Below are 14,998 nucleotides of genomic sequence, written 5' to 3' on the forward strand. Positions count from 1 at the left end.
GCGGGGCAACCTGTCAATCACATGAAATCCACCAATAGCAAACCACAACCATCCAATCAATTCCCAACGGACAAAATGAAGTCCCGCCCGACATTTATTCTTGGATAGGGAAGAAAATATTATCGCAACTTCCGATTCGATTCATGCCGACTTGAACAGCTGTGTTTGTGTGTGTGTGTGTGTGTGAGGTTACAAGGTGAAAAGTGTAAATCTGTGAATTATATTGTTCCTTTCTGTAAAAAAAAATGTTTTAATATTTGTGAGTGCAGATTTCAGTTGATGCTGAATATGCCGTATTAGTATGGCTACAGGAAGCGTCATGGGATAATGTGTGTGTGTTGCTGTACAGCGATTAATGTTGTGACACTAAAAGCAGTACTTAGTGAGATCTAAATCACCTCATGTGGGAACATCTGTGTGTGTGTGTGCGCGCTTAATGATATTTAATATCTAATAGCATTTTACTTTAGTGCTTCTGCCCCATAGCACAGACACTGAGCGAGAGAGAAAATTAATGTAAATGTGTTCATATCAGAGAGTACATCAAATCACAGGTGGAAATTCTAGAGGAAGGAAGTTCATTCAAAGGGCAACATCAATCCTTTGCTGTAAAGGAACTCGGAAATGACCTATGTTTACACACTCTTTTGGAACCGCATTGCAACACAAAGGCAACAACCAACATGCATAGGCAAACAGTCATGTTTCAGTGTGGTAGTGTAGCCTATCTAGTGAGTGTAGTTTAGTGTAGTGTAGTGTGTACAGAGTGAGTACACTAAAAGTGTAGTAAGACTAATGTTGTCCAAATAATTGAAGTTTTGTGTTGACACAAACATCTCTGTGGACTTTTACTTTCGGGATTAAGGACAAACGCACTTCCTTTTCCTATATTGGATTTATTTTTCCACACAATGTCCTTCAAAGGAGACGTTTCCCCCTGTAGTTCTGTGAATAATTTATAAGATGGAAACAATTACACCGGGAACAATCGACCTTACAGCAACTATTTACACAATTTAAACATGAAACATCATTCAAAATGCTTTTTATCTTCTGTGTTGTGAGGTATTTCTGAATGAAACAGAACATTCATTGAGAAATAATGTAGGATGGGACATTACCTAGGCCCTATTAGCATAGACCCGCCCTCAGTGAGCTGTACACAGTCCGTAATGTTTATCTCAGTGCTAGAGCATAAACCCGGCGCAATGTAGCGCCAAGCGCGATGCAAGTGTTTTTTGCTAGTTTCAGCCCGACACAATTATCATTTTCACATCCTGCACCACGTTGTTTAAATAGCAAATGCATTCGCGCCTATTTGTGCGCCCATGGTCTGAAAACGAGGTGTGTTTGGGCACATTGTTGGCGTGTTGCTATTTTGAGGCAACTGAAATAGACTGCCCCATTGACCAACTGAAACCGGCGGCCGGTTGTATAAACATAGCCATAATGTTAAGACAGTGTCTTAAGTTCTAGTATGACCTACTAGCAGTTAGTCAGGGGCAGTCAGTCTTAGTTTTCGGTATCAAAGTAGGCTTATCTACGTTTTTATGTAACTGATTTAAAAAAGCTATGAACCGTCTTAAAGAAAATAAAATGATGTCTAACTTGTAAGACTAGTCTTAGAGGTTGATGCAACCGGCCCCTGGTCTAAAGTCAATGGCGCAATATTATTATTTTTGGTTATTTAAAGAGCATGTTAGTAATATGAGCCTATAGGCGGGTCCACAACGCGCGTACACTCTGCTTATTAAACACACAGGGATGTGCAGCAGCACACAAACATTTTTAAATATGAAAAATAAAAGGATTACAATGTAAAAGGTTATTATTGTGTACATAAAGATATGGTGGAATCCGGTTTGTCCCGTAGATGGTCTGCTTGTGCACTTTAACCTCTCGCAGGAGCAGATCCGTTTCCTCTCTGGAGACACGTTCACTCATCCTGCTTGCAAATTCCCCCATGTAAATAGCGAATCCGCCATGGCGCGAACACAACTGGCTTTTAAAGGGAATGGGAGATGAGACTCGGATTGGTTTATTGCACGTAAAGCCCAAAACACACCCATTACTCTTTAAGAAAATAGGGACAACCCTTTTGGACCATGCGGCTGGCGCACCATTTTTCCTGTGGTTAAACTAGCAAAAGTGGATTCAGACACACCCTAAGTGCACTTCCGCCGTGCGCTTTAGACCATGCGCTTAGAACGTTAAAATAGGGCCCATAGAGTCAAGAGCAGTGAGTGATTTTCTATTTTTCTTTTGTTGTTTGATTCATATTAACAGCATATTTAGCAGTAGCCTACTGTATTGCGCTGCTTTCACTTTAATACACAGATCTAATATACACATGCGATATCTTTATTTGCTGTTTAGATTCACAGACATAACCGACTGTGTGAACTTGGTGGGTTTTTGAAATAACCTTGTTTGTACTTGACAGTTTAAGTGCAATAAGACGTGAAAGAGAACTTAGTTTAATACTCACGGGACGCTCCGTCTGACAGCCAGCTTTCTGCGTGTGTGCTTCGGGTGTGTGCGCTCAGAAAACCATATAACAGTTTAGACTGATATAGCTTTAAAGGGATACTCCACTTTTTTGGGGGGAAATAGGCTCATTTTACATCTCCCCCAGAGTTAAACAGTTGAGTTTTACCGTTTTCGAATCCATTCAGCCGAACTCCGGGTCTGGCGGTACCACTTTTAGCATAGCTTAGCATAGATCATTGAATCGGACATGACCATTAGCATCTCTCTCAAAAAATGTTTTCCTATTTAAAACTTGACTCTTCTGTAGTAACATCGTGTACTAAGACCGACGGAAAATGTAAAGTTGCGATTTTCTAGGCTGATATGGCTAGGAACTATACTCTCATTCCTGCGTAATAATCAAGAAACTTTGCTGCCGTACCATGAGTCCAGCAGGCGTAATGATATGACGCAGCGCCTGAAAATAGGTCTAATATGTTAGACAAACTTAGTCCCGGTCACATTGGAAGTTACTGAGCTGGGGACTATTTTCAGGCACTGCGTCACATCATTACACCTGCTGGACTCATGGTACGGCAGCAAAGTTTCTTGATTATTACGCAGGAATGAGAGTATAGTTCCTAGCCATATCAGCCTAGAAAATCGCAAATTTTCCGTCGGTCTTAGTACACGATGTAACTACAGAAGAGTCAAGTTTTAAATAGGAAAAATATCGAAACTCTTTGGTCCTTTTTTTGAGAGAGATGCTAATGGTCTTGTCCGATTCAATGATCTATGCTAAGCTATGCTAAAAGTGGTACCGCCAGACCCGGAGTTCGGCTGAATGGATTCGAAAACGGTAAAACTCAACTGTTTAACTCTGGGGGAGTTGTAAAATGAGCCTAAAAGTGGGGTATCCCTTTAAAACGCATGCAAATAATAAACTTTCATGATGATGAAGAACAGCAATGGTAAAGATGATAATCAAAACCAAAAAGATGTTTTAGTTTTTGCCAGAATATCAGAGTCACGAGCTGTACAGGCTCCGCCCTCTTCTGGAAAGCGTGGTGGTGGGGAGTAGCAGCTCATTTGCATTTAAAGACACATGCACGAAAACAGCATGTTTTTCTTTCCACTCAAAAATGGTATACAACACTGTATAATAAATGATCTGTGTGGTATGATTGTGTGGACACATTCTGGGGACACCTGAGACTTATATTACATCTTCTAAAAAGGGGCATAATATTTCCCCTTTAAGGACATGAATGTCTAAAACAGTTTACTGGAATGTTCTGTTTTATTTATGTGTGTTTTATTTCTTTAACTTGGTCACTTTATATTCATAAATATTATGAATGCTTTGTAACTCTAATCAGCTACATCATTCTGTTGAATGAAAGTCTGTGAGTATTACGGTGACACATGATCATTTGTCATGTCGATAAGGCCTCTCAGAATGGAGCTGAATTGAATTAAACGGTTTTGGCTTAAGTGCTTGTGAGGATGTTTTTGGGAACGCTCAAGCTGTGAGACGCGAGCGCAAATGTGGCGTCGCCCTTGAAAGTGCTCAGCTAAAAAACACAATTCAATTAGCCACCATTTAACTGCCATGATCAGACACCCAATGCCCGTAAAGCGGCTCAAGAATCAATCTCTCTCTCTCTCTCTCTCTCTCTCTCTCTCTCTCTGGTTGCTAGGAGACAGTGGAAGAGCAGGTGCATACGGCTTTATGAAGGTTCTTGACTTGAAGATGAGATCATCATCCTTTTCTCGGAGTCTCCTGATCTGGTGCTGTCAGAAATCAAAAGTTAAACCGCTGTGTGGTGCTGCATTGATGATTTCATGTGAAGATGCTGTTGCCCATGGATTTAAAAAACATAGAAAGGTATAATAATCATACAATGAAATGAGGCATATAGTATGAGAGGAATAACTTAATGCTTATATACTGTACATAGAGTGCTGTCTCATATTCATATAACATGGTTTAGAATGTACTTCAAGGAAATACTGTGACACATTTTAAATGGTGAATTGTGTGTGTGTTTTTTATTCATTAATTTATAGTATAACATATATATATATATATATATATATATATTACTGCTCTAATGTCTGGGCTCAGGAGGATATATTTCTTTGGTAGAAATGAAAACTGTTAGCAAGGATGCACTTATTTTAAATAAATGCTGTTCTTTTGAACTTTCTATTCATTAAAGAATCATGAAAGGAAATGTATCTCTGTTTCCACAAAAATATTAAGCAGCACAACTCTTTTCAACACTGGTAATAATAAGAAATGTGTTTTTCAGGTTTTTTTTTTTTTTTTTTTGCTGAAAATGCAGCTTTTGAAATAAAAATATATATATATTTAAATAGAAAAAAATATTTCACAATTTTACGGTTTTACTGCGCATAAAATACTTATATTAAAAACATTACCAAAACTGTTTGACCCCGAACTTTAAAATTGACAAAAAAAAAAATGTTGTACTGTTTATAGTCACTCTGATTTGACTTGCTGTTCCTGACTTACTGTGTGATATGATCCATCTGCATGAACACATTTGACATGAAGGAAATAAAATGAACCTTCACACATGTTAAGGTACAGGTGTGTAAAATCATACATCTCTCCATCCAACCAGTTGAGGAAAAATGGTTCCTAAATGCACTTCAAGAACAAGAGTTAAATTTTTAACCAAATTATATTTTTTTATAAATGGGGAAAAAACAACAGAACTTCATGGGAGGATTTCAACATACTTAATCTGACCTAATAACAGAAAAAGCAAACAACACAGTAAATCAACCCAACTAAAACCAAGAGAAAACAATGGCACAAAGCTTTAACAGGCTAGTTTGAAACATTTTAAAAGACATCTAACAGATAACCACAAGCCCACCCAGCTCTGATGTTCACTCACTGTGGACCCTTTTCTCTTCATAGGCCTTTGTGGATGTCCTGTTTATCAAGACGTTGTTGTAACCACTTCCTGCCAATACACTCTGTGCGAAGATGCCCTGTGAGATCAAATGGATGAAGCTTAGGTGTAGTCCATCTTTAAAATGATTTGTGAATATTTTGTAAAGTTCATTATGAGCTCAGATCTTTAAGATTTTGAGGTGTGTCAGTTTGAGGAAAAAATACTGGAATGCATTCAATTCATGCACAAATGTGTAAAGCTGATGTACAGATTTGATTTGTAGAAGAAGTTGTTTAAATGCTGACTGCAGCTTTAATGGTCCACAGTATCTTTATCTCTGTGGCTAATGACTGGCTCATATCATTCAGGACATCATTGCATCTGCTGTTTCTTTTAAGAAGTACAGCAGTGGTCAAACCAGCGGAAATCAATCATTCTGCATCACAGGTGCATCAGAGAAGACAGCAGCGCTGAGGGCTCAAGCCAACCACAGAAGCTCACTTAATTAACACGCAAAGTCAGCAGGAGAATGTTAGCAAAGAGACAGGAGAACAGAATGTCTTTAATGAAATGCCCAGCATGCATCTAGATGTTCGAAAGTCATTGAAAAGGTCAACATTAAGGTGCCTCTTGCTTTTTGCCTTTCATATAGTGACTAATATAGCTGTCTGTGAATGAAAAAGGACTCACAAAAGAAATAACCAATTCAGAACTGCCTGAAATGAGTCTTTAGTAATTCCAGTTTTACTTCCTGTTTGAACTTATGTAGGTTTGTAACAAATTTGCATAATGCCAGCCTATGCTGTTCACTGGCTGCCAGCGAACAACGTCTACTTTGGTACGCCCTCAAACAAAGTAGTTGTAGCTGATGACGCCTGGAAGAGTTTGGTTTGTGTTGTGGACGAATTATGTCGAAAAGACACTGTTTTCTGCGCTGTGGAAGTGAATCCACTTTGCATGCACTTCCAAAGGATGAGGACTCAGATGGTATTTGTTAAAACCAATCAGAGCAGAGTAGACCAATCACAACAGACTGAACCATCTGACCAATCAGAGCAGAGTAGACCAATCACAACAGACTGGAGTATCTGACCAATCAGAGCAGAGTAGACCAATCACAACAGACTGAACCATCTGACCAATCAGAGCAGAGTAGACCAATCATAACAGACTGAACCATCTGACCAATCAGAGCAGAGTAGACCAATCATAACAGACTGGAGAATATGACCAATCAGAGCAGAGTAGACCAATCATAACTGACTGAACCATCTGACCAATCAGAGCAGAGTAGGGGAGAGATCACATCTTGGGGCACACAGATACAAGTCCAGGAAGTTATGACTGTTGGTGTGTTTTAATGTGAGCGGGTGTGTCAGCGCTATTGTTAGTTTGCATTTGTGATCAAATGCTTAGAAATGAAGTTTTCCTGCCCTCTCATCTGTGGTCTCATGTTTTCCTGCATTTGCTTCACAGGTAAGAGCCTCATCCAGCCTAAACATCTGCTCAAAATACCAGTTATTCAAATACTTGTGTCTTATTTTTGTTATCTTGGGGTTAAGGACATTTGAAGATGCGGACACATCTCATTATATGCTTCTCTAAATGTCCATGTACAGCGCAAATGTTTTCTACATATCAAATGTACAGTATATTGACAAAGATTGTCCGAACACATAAATATTTCCTCATTTGTCAGCTGGAACAGATCTATCTGTCAGTGTCAGACAACTACAAAAGACAACAACTGGTAAGATTTTACCATCACAATATTTTTTTTTCTACACATTCCAATAAAGACTAGAAGACCACCATTATTAAACTCATTCAATATTTGATCTAATTTAGTCTATTTCTTCTTTTGAAGATCCTCCCTCGTCTCAAACAACCCAGACTGTAGAGACAACCCAGACTGTAGAGAGAACGACTGGTAAGATTCTTCTGTCACAAATTATTATTTGTCCAACAAATTCCAATACTATTACAAGACTATAGAACACAGCTACACTGGTGCATAAAAGTTTACATACACTTTGCAGAATCTGCGAAAATGTTAATTATTTTAATAAAATAAGAGGGATCATAAAAATGGCATGTTGTGTTTTTTTAACTGTTCTGGATAAGCTATTTCACATAATGTATGTTTACACACAGTCCACAAGACAAAAATAAATAAATAAATAAAAATAGCTGAATTAAAAGAATTACCCTGTTAAAAAAAGTTTACACACATGTAACATGCAAGTATCTTCTGTAGCTTCTGGAGGGCAGAACTAAATTAAAAATATGTATATTATCTAATATTATTTTGTTAAAATTATTAACATAATCACAGATTCTGCAAGGGGGGCGTAAACTTTTGAGCACAACACTATTCATTATAATTCAAATCACCTGCTGCTAATAAAACTAGCCTGGAAAGAATTTCAGCACAAAAGAGCCTTTTACAACTGATCTATTCTAAAAAATCCCAAATAAAAATAATGTATGTAATTATGTATAAAAAGTGATTCAGGAAATGCAATACTATTCATTGGAATAAATCATGATTCAAATTCATTCAACAACTGAGATTGTATCACACAAATTTCAACCAAGTTACAATACCATTGCAGTTAAAGACCACCATTTTGGAAGACATGCATTTCTTTCTGCTGCGTCAATTAAGCAATATCAGATTTACAGACAATGTTTTCAACCCACCAACTAAGCCAGGTTCCCACCAGACTCCCAGCAGCCAGTGAGTAGCTACTTACAGGGGGGGGAGGGGGGAGGGGGGGGAGGGGGGGGGGGCACACAGGGCACACAGGGCACACAGATACAAGTCCAGGAAGTTATGACTGTTGGGGCCCTATTTTAACGATCTGAAACGCAAGTGTCAAAGCCAAAGCGCAAGTAACTTTGTGGGCGGGTCTTGGCGCTGTTGCTATTTTCCCGGCGGGATAAATGACTCTTGCGCCCGGCGCAAATCTAGCTTCATTATTCATAGGTGTGGTTTGGGCATAACGTGAAATAAACCAATCAGAGCGACATCTCACATTCCCTTTAAGAGCAGGCGCGCTTGTTCTAAAGCGGATTCCTATTATAACGGCGGATTTGCCAGGCACACGACAGGAGCGGTTCAAGGCCGAGGAGACCGACGTTCTCGTCAGGGACGTTGGGGATGGAGAAACACACCCAAATTAACTTCGGTTAAACAGGCGTATGATAATTTGGGTAAATGTGTAAGCTAGATGTATGCTTTTATAATAAAATGTCTATCTATCTATCTATCTATCTATCTATCTATCTATCTATCTATCTATCTATCTATCTATCTATCTATCTATCTATCTATCTATCTATCTATCTATCTATCTATCTATCTATCTATCTATCTATCGTAATAATGTATGATTTGCAAAAATAACTGCTGCGTCTGTGTGTAGATGAGAGAATCAAAGTGTATGCGCATTGTGCACACGCTACATTGATTAAGGCCAAGCATGCGCCCTTAAAATAGCATATGAATAACATGCGCAACGCGCCACTGACATTAAACTGTTTTTTTTTTTCGGTCAGTGGCGGAATTGTTTTCTAAACCTGTAAAATAGCATGAGGGAACGTTTGCGCCGGAACACGCCTCCTCTTTGCGCTGAACCGCCCTGGGGGGCGCAAGTGTATTTCTTAGTTAACCGACGTGCATCTGTGGAGGGAAAAGTCCGCTTTGCGCGGGTGCAAAATAGGAATGATACATGCGTCAGTGTACAAAGTCAATTGCGCTGGGTGCAAGATAGGGCCCCTGGTGTGTTTTAATGTGAGCGGGTGTGTCAGCGCTTTTGTTAGTTTGCATTTGTAATCAAATGCTTAGAAATGAAGTTTTCCTGCCCTCTCATCTGTGGTCTCATGTTTTCCTGCATTTGTTTCACAGGTAAGAGCCTCATCCAGCCTAAACATCTGCTCAAAATACCAGTTATTCAAATACTTGTGTCTTATTTTTGTTATCTTGGGGTTAAGGACATTTGAAGATGCGGACACATCTCATTATATGCTTCTCTAAATGTCCATGTACAGCGCAAATGTTTTCTACATATCAAATGTACAGTATATTGACAAAGATTGTCCGAACACATAAATATTTCCTCATTTGTCAGCTGCTTTGAATAAAAGTGTCTGCTAAATGAGAAAATGCAAATGTTAATGGCCTGTTTTAGTCACAGGTTCAAGTGAGGAGCTGACTGTGAATCAGAGCCCATCTAGCATCACTGTGACTGAGGGAGATTCTGCTCATATCACCTGCTGCTGGAAGAAAACACACGAGCATAAAGTTAAAGTTGCTTTGTACATCAACGAGACCAAACTTTCAGGAGTAAAGGATGAACTCCAAGAGCATCAAACACAGATCTGTTCAACATTCCACCTCACAAACATACTTAAAAATCATACAGGTCGTTATGTTTGTGTAGTGACTCAAGACATTCCAATCCTGCTTCGGGTAAACGGAGCTGGAACAGATCTATCTGTCAGTGTCAGACAACTACAGACTGGTAAGATTTTACCATCACAATATTATTTTTTCTACACATTCCAATACAGTTAAAAGACTAGAAGACCACCATTATTAAACTCATTCAATATTTGATCTAATTCAGTCTATTTCTTCTGTTGAAGATCCTCCCTCGCCTCAAACAACCTGGACTATAGAGACAACCCAGACTATAGAGCTTATAACCACAACCCCAGCAGACAGTGAGTAGCTACTTACAGCGTGCAAAAACACCATTCTTTTTCTGTGGTGCAGCAAATGTTGTCTGGATGTGTTGAGTCATGGATCACATGGCTGATCTGGTTTCGTCTCAATGGGCTCCTGTCACTCTCTGGTCCTGTGTACACCTGGTATTAAGATGCGTTTTGGTCTCTCGAATCACAAATGGACGACGCTAAATACAATTGTAAACGTGTTGTCTTAGTCTAATAAAGAAAATAAAGAATAATATTTTTTATAATAAATTCTTAAATTAGAAGGCTAAATGTCAAGTGTCAGAATTAATTATCATTATTAATATTTTATAACTGAAGAAAGATTTTGAAAATAAATCCAAAAGATGAGAACTATAATTTTGGATCCTATCAGAATAAAGGGTAAGATGTTATATGAATACTGATAAAAAAAAAAATATGTTAGACATAAATTATAAATATACAGTTATTTTATTATGTATATGTTTACAAAAATGGAAAAAAAATGATTTATTTATTGAAGATTTTTTTTTTTAATGAATTTTTTTTTTCAGGTTTACTAACTTTTCTTATAGTTGTAGTTTTGTAGAATTCCCTCAAACGATCCTCTGTTAAAAAGATCAATTGTTTCTCACAGGTGGTAATATTGTGATAATATACATATTCAGAAGTCTGCCCTTCATCTGTCTGCTGATGGCATTCTTTTACCTGAACAGGGACGTCAAACAAGCAACAGTGTCAAAACCAGGTAACTGTTCAACATATCAGCACAAAATTCACAATGTAGTTTAGTTGTTTGTTTAGCCTTTAACCAAACAAACCAGAGATGAAGAATCACAACATTGAAACATTTGATTTGAGTCAGATATGTATTTCAAAACTGGAAATAGACTATATGCTTAACATTTAGATTTACTGTAGATAAAAAAAAAAAAGATAAAATCCCAGAATTGTAAAATGCATTATCTACAGTTTCAAGGATAAAAAATATTCCCAGATGATGCAAGAATAATGCACAAAAGATTAAAAATAAATGATTTGATTACATTTAAAAACTAACATTAAAAATAAGCAAAATCAATCTCAAGACTCAAGACTCTACTTATGGCAAGCAAATAGAATTGCTATTTTTAACCTGTTTTGTATTGTTATAATAACGATATGTGACCCTGGATCACAAAACCAGTCGCACGGGTATATTTGTGGCAATAGCCAACAATACATTGTATGGGTCAAAGTTATCGATTTTTCTTTTATGCCAAAAATCATTAGGATATTAAGTAAAAATCATGTTCCATGAAAATATTTGGTAAATTTCCTACCTTAAATATATAAAACATTTATTTTTGTGAGTGAATGCAGCACAATCACGAACATAAATGGAGAACTTTAAAGGAGATTTTCTCAATGTTTCGAATTTATGCACCCTCAGATTCCAGATCTTCAAATAGTCATATCTCGGCCAAATGTTTTCCTATCCTAACAAACCATACATCAACGGAAAGCTTATATTCAGCTTTCATGTGATGTATAAATCTCAATTTCAAAAAAAATTACCCATGTGACTGGTTTTGTGGTCCAGGGTCACATATGTGTGAATAAAATTCCTGTTTATTCATCAGCAAAAGTCCTCCAAAATGCATCATTCTGCTGAGTATTGAGAGCTCCAGGGCTTTTGTAAAAACTTCAGATTGTACTTCCGCATTTTTGTATCCCCACCCACGGACAGTCTGATTGGCAGAGGGTTATTAACAGAACAGTTATTGTAAGAGTAGGTTTATCACTGAAAATTGTATCGTACTTTTTCTACTTTAAACAGAATTATGGTAAAAATAGAACACTATGGCAACAGCTTATTACCTGTACACTGTGGTGTTTTACTTCTGGAGGTTGAGCAGTAGGTGCTCCCTGTTCCTCTTCTTCCAAATTAACTGATGGAATGGCAGTTTCTTTCCTGTTTTTTCCCCCGTTTGACCTTAAACACTGTGTCCTTTATCCACTGCGTACAAAATTCTGGATCCTTCACTGGAAACCAAAAATACAGTATCTCATTCCTGCTAAACATTTAGGGCCCTATTTTAACGATCTGAAACACAAGTATCAAACGCACAACGCAAGTAACTTTGTGGGCGGATCTCGATAGTAGCTGTTGCTATTATACCAGCAGGATAAATTACTCTTGCGTCCAACGCAAATCTAAAATGGGTTGGTCTGAAGTATCTACTTTACTCATAGGTGTGGTTTGGGCGTAACGTGAAATAAACCAATCAGAGCGTCATCTCGCATTCCCTTTAAGAGCAGGCACGCTTGTTTCATGGCGGATTGCTATTATAACGCCGGATTTGCCAGGCGCGGTTCACAGCCGAGGAGACCGGCGTTCCCGTCAGGGCCGTAAAAGACAGAGAAGTGACATTGTGTGGGGATGGGAGAAACCCTCCCAAATTAGCTTCGGTTAAACAGGCGTATAATAATTTTGGTAAATGTGTAAGCTAGATTTATGCCTATTTTTTCACATCATTATGGACACCACAATGATTTCCCTCATGTGGAATATTTTTCCTTGTAATTATGTATGGTTTGCAAAAATGGAAACTGCTGCATCTGTGTGTAGATGAGAGAAGCAAAGTGTATGCGCGTTGTGCACACGCTACATTATGGCCAAGCATGCGCCCTTAAAATAGCATCTGAACGCGCCACTGAAAACGCGCCACTGACTTTAGACTAGGTTTTTCCTGGTCTGTGGCGGAATTGTTTTCTGAAACTGCAAAATAGCACCAGGGAACGTTTGCGTCGCAACACGCCTCCTCTTTTCGCTGAACCGCCCTCGGGAGCGCAAGTTCATTCCCTAATTTACCGACGTGCGTCTGTTGAGGGAAAAGTCAGCTGTGCGTCGGGTGCAAAATAGGAATGATACATGCGTCGGTGTACAAAGTCAATTGCGCTGGGTGCAAGATAGCGCCCTTACTCTTTTATTTTTGCACTCATGAACAATTCAAGTTGACACCAATATGATTAAAAGTTGGTTAAGAAGTATTTCCTACTAAAGCTAGGCAGTATTTGACTCTGGTCAAGCATATCCATACTAGACTGGGCGTGGCCAAAGTCCCTTTAAGACAAGTCATTTCACTCAGCGGCCATCTTTGAAACGCCTCTCGGGCATGCAAGTGCAGCTCCTATCTTTTTGAATGGGGAAACATCAAATTCTCGAAAACTGTTCGCCAAGCTTACGATTAAATACCATATTTGAAATCACCAATGAAATCTGACAACAACTGACTCATAAATTGTGTTTAGAAACTCTCGAATCATGACATAAAATGGCAGCTGCAGAGACACAATGACTTTATCAACCTGCGATTGGCTCTTATTTAGAAGGCGGGACTTATTCTGCCATATTGAGCGTTACACTTTTCCTCATTTAAAACAATACAACTGACGCATCTTGGGTTTTTCTATAGTCTTTGGCGTGGCCTTGGATGGCCACATGCCCAGTGCATTATGGGTGTTGAAGTTTTCCTATTGGCAAAAGAGAAAAGACAACAGCCCTTTCTCTGTTTTCTCTTGTCAGGTAGCACCAATATATTTTTTTTTCCACCTTTCTACCACATAGCCAGCCAAGTTTTATTTTGTTATTTACTTTTGTTAAGACCACTAAACCCTTGACGTAATATTCCAATTTTAAAGCCGCAGCAGTGATGTATGAACTTGTGGTTACTGGGTTCATTTGAATATAGCCAGTCTCTTACAACATCTCACACCGTTTGAGTTGAGCACCAATGCACTTCTTTTGTTCTTTGTTATGACAAAGTGTGGGAAGCAAATTTAAATAATAGGTTTGGTACCACAGTTAAAGAAGTTAAAGTAAGTTTATACCCTTAGATGTTGCTGAGTTCTTACTGATTTTCATATGTATATTCATATTTCAATCCAAATCTGTAGAATCAGAAGAAGGACTGGATGAAGACCTGAAGGCCGGAGAGACACAGATAAATCAAACTGAACTTTCTGAACAGGAGAAAGGGAGGGACAACTCAGAGAAACCTGAAGTCACTGCTGCTGCAACAGAAGAAGAAAAGAATGAAGAAAAAGAGACTGTTGTAGTTGTGGACGTTGAACAAGGTTTATCTGCAATGCATGGCAATGAAAACAAGACCGTTTCTGTTCAGGACACCTCAGAAAAGACTAATCTAATGGCTGATGTTGAAGATGTGACCGTTTCTGTGGTAGATGGCATTGTTTCAGCTCTGTGAGACAGACAGGAAATGGAGATATGGGTGTGTTGTTCAGGTCAATGATGTCACTTCCTGTATCATAGCTTGTTTGCTGACTTCTAATGGTTTGCAATGACTGTGACTGAATTCTGACAGTAGATTTTATCAAAACTGATTTGAAATATATATATATAAAAAATGTCTTGTTCAACTTCATGCATGAATCTTTCTGTGTTTGTTGTGGGGTTGTGTATATGGTTGTGTGTCCAGGAGAGAACGAGTGTGAGATCAGTGTTGTGGTTTGACAAAAATTAGATACGTGGTCGTTTGGGGGGGGTTCTCTGGGGGATGTTCAGAGAAAATCTGATAGCTTGAGTATCTCATGCGTGTCAACGGTTATGTTGTGGGAGTAAAGCAGAGTTCAGATTCTCAGCAGATGCTCAGAAATGAAGTGTTCCTCCAGACTCCTGTGTGGGTTCCTCATGTCATGCCTTTGTTTCAGAGGTAAGTGCCGCTCAAAACACCTTCCTGAATGGAAAACCAGCACAGACTTTCAAGGATACTATTCGACATTAGTGCAAAATAAAGTTAATTAAATGTTTGTAGAGCTGTGAGATAATGCTGCCATCCTGCATTCAGCTGGAGATTTATTTTGTGGATATATTGCAC

General features: G+C 38.5%; 1 protein-coding gene across 5 annotated transcripts in view; it reads left to right on the forward strand.

Annotated features, from left to right (window-relative positions):
• Positions 1-14,545, forward strand: part of LOC311277582 (uncharacterized protein) — a 35,663-nt gene extending 21,118 nt beyond the window's left edge. For 3 of the 5 annotated variants that reach the window (XM_084387949.1, XM_084387951.1, XM_084387950.1), the window contains 8 exons: positions 4,170-4,357; positions 5,423-6,875; positions 7,099-7,149; positions 7,267-7,329; positions 9,593-9,925; positions 10,050-10,127; positions 10,756-10,866; positions 14,058-14,545. In XM_084387949.1, coding sequence (XP_084244075.1) covers positions 6,818-6,875; positions 7,099-7,149; positions 7,267-7,329; positions 9,593-9,925; positions 10,050-10,127; positions 10,756-10,866; positions 14,058-14,368 — 1,005 coding nt within the window. In that variant the 5' untranslated portion in view covers positions 4,170-4,357; positions 5,423-6,817 and the 3' untranslated portion in view covers positions 14,369-14,545. Of the gene's footprint in view, positions 1-4,169; positions 4,358-5,422; positions 6,876-7,098; positions 7,150-7,266; positions 7,330-8,999; positions 9,310-9,592; positions 9,926-10,049; positions 10,128-10,755; positions 10,867-14,057 lie in introns of those variants that run through there. The other 2 variants (XM_084387952.1, XM_084387953.1) reach the window with 2 other exon arrangements.
• The last annotated feature ends 453 nt before the right edge of the window (positions 14,546-14,998 follow it).

This window comes from Rutilus rutilus (genome assembly GCF_951802725.1).
Source record: "Rutilus rutilus genome assembly, chromosome: 18".
Classification (NCBI taxonomy): Eukaryota; Metazoa; Chordata; class Actinopteri; order Cypriniformes; family Leuciscidae; genus Rutilus; species Rutilus rutilus.